At 34.7% G+C, this 11,027-nt stretch overlaps 1 protein-coding gene across 1 annotated transcript; it reads left to right on the top strand.

Moving 5' to 3' along the window:
• Nucleotides 1–1,618: 1,618 nt before the first annotated feature.
• Nucleotides 1,619–7,030, top strand: LOC133778129 (uncharacterized). The gene is made up of 3 exons (XM_062217956.1): nt 1,619–1,663; nt 1,749–1,763; nt 6,230–7,030. Exons 1-3 carry the CDS (start codon nt 1,619–1,621, stop codon nt 7,028–7,030), a joined length of 861 nt encoding a protein of 286 aa, XP_062073940.1.
• Nucleotides 7,031–11,027: the final 3,997 nt, after the last annotated feature.

The raw sequence follows: 11,027 nt of genomic DNA, 5'->3' as shown, positions 1-11,027 counted from the left end.
CCCAGCCATCCATGATATTAAATCTCCAAAACAAAAGTCATTAGCCTCATTCTTTGAAGAGACCTTAATGAATGAATCAAAAGATTTAATAAACATAAACAAGAGTTCATGAACACTCAGGATTTAGGTTGATCTATAAATGATCATCAGTTATGATATGAATTACAAGTCTTTATTGTTAAATGGTTTTTGGATAAAGACTTTAATTCATATCGGTTCATGTCATATATAATCATATTATATAAATCACCTTCACCGAGATGTCTTACTACATCAATAATCCGAATCTAGATTATTTGTATCATTATGATACTCAGTAAACCGTACTTACAACTCCAATTAAAGAATTCCATAACTTTAATTTGTCGTTGTTGACTATTTTTATTCATTCATGTGATCTTAATTCTCTCGTACTAATACAAGATCACATCCTCAATAATGAATATGGAATTTTTCTGATATTTACAAAATTATTCAAACAATAATTTAACAATCTAAATATGACAATAATAATAAACCATTGTATTTATTTATTCATAGAAAAAACAAATGTCTTTACATGCTTTTAGGAAACACTCCTAACAGAAGACACCCCAGTCGTGGCTCAATGATGGGGTAAGCCATTTATACCTAATTATGGACTGTTTTCAATTTGACATGTTTTGTTTTTACTGACTCGATATGAGCTCGATATGAGTTCGATAGGAGTTTGATGGGAGTTTACAAGATCGATGTGAGCTCGATGGAGCTCGATAGGAGTTCGATAAGGATGTTAAAATAGGGTTGTTCTTTACTGTTTCAGATTAGCTCAATGTGAGCTCGATGGAGCTCGATAGGAGTTCGATAGGGATGTTAAAATAGGGTTGCTCTTTACTGTTTCAGATTGGCTCGATGTGAGCGCGATGGAGCTTGATAGGAGTTCGATAGGGATGTTATATAATAGGGTTGTTCTTTACTGTTTCAGATTGGCTCGATGTGAGCTCGATGGAGCTCGATAGGAGTTCGATAGGGATGTTAAAATAGGGTTGTTCTTTACTGTTTCAGATTGGCTCGATGTGAGCTCGATAGTAGTTCGATGTGAGCTCGATGGAGCTCGACAGTAGCAATTTATGATGGTCTTTGCTAATTTTTTTATTGTACTCTCTTTGTAGCATATTGATGCGGAAAAACACATGCTTCGTATGCGTCGCAAAAATTTTCCCAATATATATTGACAGAATTCAGTTGTGATGAACAGTTATTTCTCACAAGTGATACCTGCCCGATATTATTAGTACAAGAAAACAGTCGACAAAATAAAGTATACTTGGGATGCTGACATTATGTCCATGTTGACCGGCATCGAGCAGCAGTTTCTGGCATCTTGGGGAGGAGTTGAGGATGTATATTAGTGCCAGAACTATGGACAACAACATTGGTTTGCCATTGAGGCTTCCATTTCTAGTTGGACTCTGACTGTTTACAATTCGGACAACTCGGTGATTAGTGACGCAAAACTTGAGGATATTATGAGTCCATGGTGCTTTTTGCTTCCTTCTCTGTTAATGCAGAGTAAACTGTTTACTGATAGCTTGATGTTGAAGATTCCATCAGCAGGAAAGAGGCCGCATCAGTTCACATGGCGTCGCAAACAAAAACACGAGCTCCCTCAGTCAAAGAGAAGGTAACAAACATCATCTTCATACTAATTTTGTTTCTAACTAAAATTATAGTAATGTGCACTTAATATTTACTTTTTCTTTTTACAGTGGGGATTGTGTTGTGTATGCTGTCAAGCATATTGAGCATCTAATGGTCGGTCTTCCATTGGAAACTATCTGCGATGAAAATATGGAGGTGTTCAGGAACAAGTGGACCACAGACTTGTGGTATCAAAATTTGTTACCTGGATGATTGTATATATACAGGGTCTTTACATGTACAGTTTCTTATTCATATTTTTTTATAACTTTCATGGGCTATTATCGAGCTAATATCAAGCTATATCGAACTGTTATCGAATTATCAAAATTTGTTACCTTCATGATAATCTTGTATGCGGGGTCTTTACATGTACAGTTTCAAACTGTTATCATTTTTTTATAACTTTTGTTATCCAAAAAATTAGCATTGATGACGTGGCAAGTGATCCCTGGACACGTGGCTGACACCTGGAAAGGATCTGTTAGAGTATCGACCAGAAGACACGTTAGAAGCAGTAAGCGACCCAGCCTTACCTGCGACCAGTTTGGTCGATAGTTCCGCATACAAAGAAACATTAATGGGAAGATCTTTGTGAATCCCGAATTTATCTCACATAATCTCCTGAGTATCCGACTATTCAGGAAAGAATATCTGTAACAATATTTTGTAATCCCCCTTGAGCCTATAAATGGCAAAAGATAGCTCAAGGAAGGGGACCTTTTGCTTTCGAATTATTTGAGACTATAGTAATTCTCCTAGTAATATTGTATTGTTCTTCAAAGGTTAGTGAAATTCATTGAACCCTTGTTCTTTGATCACTCCTTTGACTCTATATCAATAACAATCTAAGTGGACGTAGGTTATTACCAGATCCTGGGGCCGAACCACTATAAAAATATCGTGCTATCATTTATTTTTGTCATTGTGTTCTTCTCATCATATTCATTCATATCAAGCATATTCTGACTCCGTGTCAGTTGGCCAAATCTTGGGTCAATAACTTTCATGGGATGTTATCGAGCTAATATCAAGCTATATCGAACTGTTATCGAATTGTTATTGAGCAATATCATTTTCATATCGAACCATTAACATAACTTTTAAGAAAAATCATATAAAAAGAGTTTATTAATACAACAAGTTCAAATGGGAAAAAAGAGTTTAAAGCCTAGCTTTGTATGTAGCCCTGTTGTGGCCAAGACCACCACACATGCTACACTTGCGCTCTTTGCGAATGATTTCTCCATTCGATGGAGTGCGGTTTGTCTTCCTTCTTCCCACTTTATTCTTCTTCGGTTGACCAACTAGTTGTTTCTCAATGGGAACCCCAACTTGCATTTTCTCTATGTTCTCGGGAACTTCCCAATCATCCTCGTTGCCAGTTGAGTAAATTGTTTCTTTGTAAGACTCCCTCCACATCTCAGTAGTGTAATATGGTGAACACAGTGAGTAAATGTTGACACTGCGCAACATGGCCTCAGCCACACCATGAACACAAGGGTAACCCATTATTTGAAACTGACTACAGGAGCATGATTTGGTCATCAAATTCACCTCACCATCACCTTCTGGGTCTACCACATGAAATTCAAACTGTCCAAGAGGATGGACTTTCAAGTACCTTGCATCATCCGCAATGCCTGAGACATCTTTCTCATATATTGTTGCTAATTTGGATGTGCACTTCTCTACCTCCTCACGATGCGCGGCAAACCATGACTGAATTGTGAAACGAATGAATTCCACAAAAGTAGTGATTGGGAAGGTTCTTGCGTCTCTGGTTTTGTTGTTGAAACTTTCAGCGTTGTTGCTTGTCATTACATTGTATCGATTCCCAGGAAAGTATGCACGAGTCCACTTATCGAAGCCAATACCCTCGAGATATTGAGATATGGCAGGATCCATTTGCTTTATATTATTGAAGAACCTGTGAAATTTTGACTTCCGAAATGCATATGCCGCATTCCACATCTCCTCGTGACAGTGATCGGTCTTGAACTTAGCGATTACATTCATACTTATGTGATGGTAGCATGCGTCATGGAGGCATCAGGGAAGACCAACTCAAGAGCATGAATAATGCTAGCATGCCTGTCTGATACAAAAGACAGATTATCAACAACTCCAATGGCTTCCTTCAATTTCATCATGAAATACTTCCAAGAAGCATGATTCTCACTGTCAACAATCACGAATGCAATTGGATAAATGTGGTTATTCACATCCAATGCGACAGCACACAACATGTGGCCACCGTACCTTGACTTCAAGAAAGTGCCGTCCACACATATAACAAGACGACATGATGTAAATCCCCTTCTACAAACTCCGAGTGAGAAGAAACAGTAAAGAAAGCGACCGTCATCTGTGACAAAATCAATTATTGTACCTAGATTCTTTTACTGCAGCATGTACAAGTAAGAAGGTAACTTGGAGTACGATTCTTCAGGTGTCCCCCTGACATAACCGCGTGCCTTCTCTCTGCATCTCCAAGCCTTCATATAATTCATATCGATCCCAAAATTATTCTTCATATCCTACTTTATGTTGTTTGGTGGAAAGCTAGTACCATCAGTAGCATATTTGTTCTTGATAAGGTGCCCAATGACAGAAGGTGCTGCTTGACAGTGGTCTTTTTGTCACAATTCTAGTGAGCAAGTATGTACACTATTATAAATAGTGATCTCAAACATCTCTGATCGCGCTACTTTTTTTCCCTCTTATTCTCCAACCACAATCAGGATCCTTGCAGGTGATATACAACACATCAGTACCAGACTTCTTAACCATAAACTCAAAATTATTCTTCATTGCAAAGAGAGCCACTTTGGTTTTCAATTCCATCTTGTTCTCAAATGTCTTCCCGATATGTAATTCCCCCAACGCTACACCGAATGAGGGTGATTCAGAACGACTACAAGCCATGATATCTTTTTTTGTAAACATGGGAGCACTCCATTTTCTATGATCTTCTGTTGAACATATTGAAATGTTCCCTGTATAGTTATATTCTGTTCCACCAGGACGACTAGAGTTGGTGCTAGGTGTTCAACGTCCTTGACTTGGTGGGTTCGTCCGTGCAATATGACGTATTGGTTGTTCTTGTGCTTGTTCTACTTGCAAATGTTCAGCTACTAGATCATCATCCACTGAAATTGTATCCTAAGTCCTCATTGTGTTCAGCTACTGGATCGTCATTCACATAGGGGTTGTACTCATACTGGTTGTCCCTCAGGTCACCAATAGGAAATCCTAAAGTACTGGCTGCTCCCTCAGGTCCGAGAGTGGAATATGGGTCTGCAGTGACAATCTTTTTGACAAGAGTGACACACAAGGGCAACCTTTCTTTAGATGTTACTCCTACGAATGCACGGACACCAAGATCACTTTCAACATGAACGGGTGTAAACGGTTGGTCGCCACAAGTGTAAGGAACCTCCAATTTCAACTCATACATCTGTTTATCAACTTTAAGTTCCTTGTGCAATATGTCAAGAAGTTGCAAGTACGTTACAGTATCCTCCATCAGTATCACCATGCATTGAGGGTCCTTCAAAATCCACTTATTCCCTTATAATTCCCAAACACCATTGTAGGATACAAAAACGTAGACAATAGAGCCTGTGTTGGAAAAAAAAAACATTAACATTGTCAGGAAAACTGTCATTTTTTCAGAAATACATTAAAAAAGAACATTATCGAGCTAACATTGAGCTTTATCGAGTTAGCATCGAGCTACCATTTCTTAAACCAAACATAAAACTTAACCAAACCCTCCATCGAACCCTATTGAGCACATATCGAGAAAACCTAAACCTATCGAGCTCAAATATTGTAGGGTCCAATCGAACCCTCATCGAGTTTCCATCGAGCACAATCGAGCACTAAAAACCAAACCTATCGAGATCATACAAGACCTTCTTCTACATATCATCGAGCTCATATCGAACCGTTATCGAGCTGCTATCGAGCAAAAAAGTTGCAGAAAACCCAGAAAACACGGATCGCAAAATCTCTCTAAAAATCCCGAAAAATACACCAATATAGGCTCAGATCTGTTCAAAATAGCCAAAAAAATGTAAAAAAATAATACCCAACACATAAAATGTAAAATCTTATTACCCATGGTTTTTCTCCTCCAAAAACTCTCAAAATAGATGTTGCCTTTGATATTATCGAATTCACAGAGACAATGGAGATGGCTAACAATGATTTTGACAAGAAAATTATACAAATCTGTAGGTTTTATGGATGATTTCGTGAGAATGAGAGAGAGAGAGAGGGAGGAGAGAGGGAAGAGAGAGGAAGAGAAGGTTTTATGATTTTTTGATATAATGGGAGGGGTATTTTGGGTATGAGAGGAATGTTTAGCATATGAAATTGAAAATATTATTAGTGCTGGGATTTTTTGGTAATATTAGGCATCATTAAGTATTAAAAGTGAAATTTCCCTAACAGTAATAGAAATAGAAATAGAAGATTTTTATGGGGGACTAATAATAGTAATAGAAATAGAAGCGAATTTCATCTCACTGCATGGGAGCAGGTTTGCTTGCCTAAAAGTTTGGGTGGTATTAGGTTTAAGGAAGGGTCTAAATGGAATAAGGTGTTGTTAGCTAAATTCTTTTGGGTTATTTCCTCTAAACAATATATCCTCTGGGTGAAATGGGTGGATGTCATTTATCTCAAAGGGCAGAACTTTTGGGATTATAAGATCAATTCTGATGTGAGCTGGTACTGGCGTAAACTGGTTAATTTGAAAGCTATTATCACTAGAGATGAGCTGGAAAAGGCAGTTAAGAAGAACAAACTTAATCTGAGAAATCTCTATGTTCAGATGCTAAACAAAGAGAGGGTTCAATTTGCTAATGTGGTTTGGTGCAATCTGGCTCTTCCCAAGCACAGATTTATTTTATGGCAAGCTACTATGGGACACTTACTTACCAGAGATAATCTGGTGCATTGCCATCTGAACTTAGAATCTGTAATGTGTCCGATATGTGATATGCAGCAGGAAAATCATGGCCATCTATTTTTAAATTGTCAGTTCGCTCAACAGGTTAGATCTATAGTTGCTGTTTGGCTGGGAAGTGATGTTTGGCCAGTTAAGTTTGAAGAGTGGTCCTCTTGGATGATTGGGAGGCCTAAGGGGCTGAAGCAAAAGATGGCAGCAACTGCTTTAGCTGCCTCGATTTATTTGATTTGGTGGAATAGAAACAATTGTCTTTTCAATTTTTGCTTTATGACTGTTGATAGAATTGATCATTTGATCAAGTTTTATATGAAAGCTAGAATTGTTAGACTTCCTATGGCTAAAATGAAGGGCAAAGATTTAGCTTTTTTTTAGAAGTTAAGCCTATTGTAATGTCATTGTTTGAGGGTGCTCTTTTTTGAGCTTGAGTTGTATTTGGTTGTTGTGGTTTAATATATTCTATTTTCATCAAAAAAAAAAAAAACATAGAAAGTAAGAAATAAAAACTGAAAATGTCAGTATTCAATCCAAAATGCAATGGTCTACCTCACTATACACATCATTCATTCACCTTCCGAAAACGCAATCAAAATTGATGATAATTTGTAAAAAAAAGTAAAATTAGTCTATCATAAACACTCATAAAAATCAATAACTTCTACACGTCATCTTAATTGCACTATTCACTCTTTCTTATTTTCAATAGGAAAATATTTACTCAAAATTGCAAAAAAAAAAGACAAGATAGAATGACTAAATATACAACTACTCATACAAAATACACAACCAAAACAATTCCCAAACTCCATACATATTCAACCCGCTCGTTGCTACTGAAGAGTACCACAAACCCATAACAATTAAATCTCAACCAAAATAAAGCTTTCCCACCAAAAAAATAAAATAAAAAATTTATCACAAATATTGCTAGACAAACAAAATAGAACTCATATTGGATAGGGTTTTCCAATCCTCAATCTATAAGAATCCATTAAAAGTTGGATGACAACCCGTGAAAGGCAAATAAAACAAATTCAATATCAAATTGAGAGAAACACCTAAAACTAAATCACAAAAATATTGAAATTACCTCATAAGTTCGTATGATGAACGAGGAATTGTGTACTGGTCGAAAACTCAATTCTCCCAGCCACCTCTAGATATTTCATAACACTTTATTCATTTTCGAAGTACAAATTTGATTGAGTAAAGAAAATGGCATATTTTCTCAAGAGAATAAAAATGTTCAGGCTTCCAACCCCAATATTTTCGCACGTGTTTTAACTGATAAAAAGTGGACATTGCTTAAATATACAATAGATATATCCTCATTGTAACTCATCAACCACTTGTACTTTCAACCAATCAAGTTTCACAAAAATAGATAGCTGCACTGGTGCGGGTGTTTTGTACGTGTAAAGAATGCCCTAGACTAATACTTACAAAACATTCGCATAACATAATTTATAAAAGAATACCATCCATTATTAAAGTCTCAGGGGAACTTATTTAAAATCATGCAAGTTGGCGCCATAAGTTTAAAATAAGACATAGGTTTTTATGCAAAGTTAAAAGAAAAACCAAATAATTTAAATAACAGAGTCCCGCTGATAATATAGGAAAGTCTCTTAAAAACAAAACATAATTTAAATGGCGTTCTACGTTGATCGTTTTATCGTCCATAGGATTGCCCCACGCCATACACCCCATGATGAAAGAACTCCCCACGTCACCACGCGTGCCATAGAGAAACCCTATTTGTTACCTGGAAGGAAAGTAAAGGGGTGAGCTAAAAGCCCAGTAAGGAAGTACAAGCAAATAAGCAAGTAAGAAAAACAACAAACAACCAAATACTAACGTTCATCTAAAACATCATGATATATCATAACATAATCGTAACATTTCATCATATCATAACATAAATATGACAAATCATCATATCATAACATAAATGTAACATTTCATCACATCATAACATAAATGTGACATATCATCATACCATAACATAAATGTAACATTTCATCATATCATAACATAAATGTGACATATCATCATACCATAACATAAATGTGACATATCATCATATCATAACATAAATGTGACATATCATCATATCACAAACATATTGCATACATGATGAGCATGGAACGCTAGTTGTCCATGTCACCCTATGAGGTAAACAGGAGATCACTGGTCCTTGAATAACCTCGGCGCGTCCGCCCTAGGAGTCACGTCTCAATGTCCTTAGTAACTCGTTCGATGTATCTGACATCGAAATCTGTTTGATGTATCTAAAATCGTAATCTGTTTGATGTATCTAACATCCATACACATATCACATTCAACATATCATCACATTATGGCATTCATAATTTCATAACAGTTCATTCATATAACAACCTTACCATTCATAGCATAAAATCATAAAATCTATCTAACTTCCTTACCTCAGGTCCAAGCTAAGAATTTCACAATCTTTCAACGAGCCCATATCATAATCAAAATAACGTTTCTTAGGTTCATAAAATTACTATTTTGCCCTTCCATACAACTCATGTGTGCATGGGCCATGCACTCATGATAACAGTTACACTAAACATGCAATTATCGCTAAAAAGAATAATGCTCGTTCTACCCATTTTACTAACATGATTGTTTTATAAAAATCACATAGTTGAATAATAATCATGATTTTGGACGTAAAAGTTGATTTGCATGTAACATGCATACGTGGGAATGTTACGTAATAAAAACGTTCTCAAAAACGATAATTCTACATTTCTTGCTTTTATTGTTTGAAAATCAATAGACATATTACACGCTTTATTTTTCTTAAAATTTCTAAGTTGATTAAATTTCTCAAAACAATATTTTATTTTATAAAGTTATTTTATTTTAGTTTAAAAATAAAATATGTGACAATTTCATCCATTAATTTCTAATTAACAAGAATTAACCAAAAAGCTTGGATTTAATTAAAATGCCTATTTTTAATATGTCCCTTTAGAAAAATAAATTTTATCATTGTGCTACTTAAATGAGGTGAGAAAATATATTTTAAGTGTGGAAAAATACATTTTGATTTAATTTATTTAAGACTTAGTTTTTAAGTAGCAAAAATCCATATGTGACAATTTAATAACAATTTTTAATCTTTTTAAAACAAACTTTCAGTCACCATTTATTTTATTCAAAAATCACAAATAAATAGAGTCCAAATATTTTTCTCAAATTAAATAAATGAAAAATCATTACTTATCAAAATATGCATTCATACTATTAAAAATATCATTTTTCAATATTACCATAACTTAGGAAAAATAATTTATTCCAAAAACTCACCAAATTCATTTTAGTGAAACTTACTTCAATATTTTATTACAGAAATTCCAGCAACTATTTTTATCATTAAAATCACTATATTCAATTTTATAAACTCATATTTTCTCAAAATTCAATAAAAATTCTATAGGTAATTATTTGAGTAAAATATCATAACATGAGACTTAAAATCCTCTTTTTAATTTCATAAAAATTAACATATTCATCAAGAACATTATTTATGCATGCAACTCATCTTCTTATCAACTTTTACCCAATTATTTACAAAAAAAACAGCAAGCTTAATTCCTCATAAAACTCAACTTTTGTCTCAAAATTACATAAAATCATACATGTTTAAAATCTCATTATACTCTTATAATATGCATGATTCTAATATTACTAACATATTCACATGAATCCTTTTAAAAACCATTTGTTGCAATTCCATGAAAACCAACAAAACACTATCAATAACAATAACATATAGTAATTTATAAGCACCATATTCACATATGCCTTATATTAACCTAACATGTTTCTATCATTATTTTCATGCATCTTATAATTTAATCATTCAAAATATAACATGCATCTATCAAAATTTCATGGATCAAAATATCAAGATTGCCAATTATCCTCTTACCCATATAACATAGGTCCTAAAATATGGATCTAATATATTGTAGATCACACAACATCACACAAAATATCAAGAACACCCTTGGGTAAGCCTCTAGGCCGAAATCACCACACATGCACTCATAGATTATCACCACTTTTATGCATAGCAAAATCAACATCATAACCCTTTTTTTTTAACACAAATCATACTCTCACAATATACAAATCCTATACACCAATCCTACCAAAATCAACCATTAGCATCATTAACAAAACCTCATAGACAACCCACCAAAAACAATATAAGGGCTAAGAAAAGACCATTACCTCTCTTGATTGTAAAATCAAGAACACAAAAGATCAATACCCAAACTCCACACCCTTGTTCAAGTCTAGGGTTTTTATTGGAAAACCACCATGAGGAGAT

Source organism: Humulus lupulus, chromosome 1, assembly GCF_963169125.1.
Source record: "Humulus lupulus chromosome 1, drHumLupu1.1, whole genome shotgun sequence".
NCBI lineage: Eukaryota > Viridiplantae > Streptophyta > Magnoliopsida > Rosales > Cannabaceae > Humulus > Humulus lupulus.
This window is presented reverse-complemented; position numbering and strand designations above follow the sequence as displayed.

Excerpts from the sequence above, each read along its gene's own strand:
- LOC133778129 (XM_062217956.1), top strand. The coding sequence starts at position 1,619 with ATGGCGTCGCAAACAAAAACACGAGCTCCCTCAGTCAAAGAGAAG.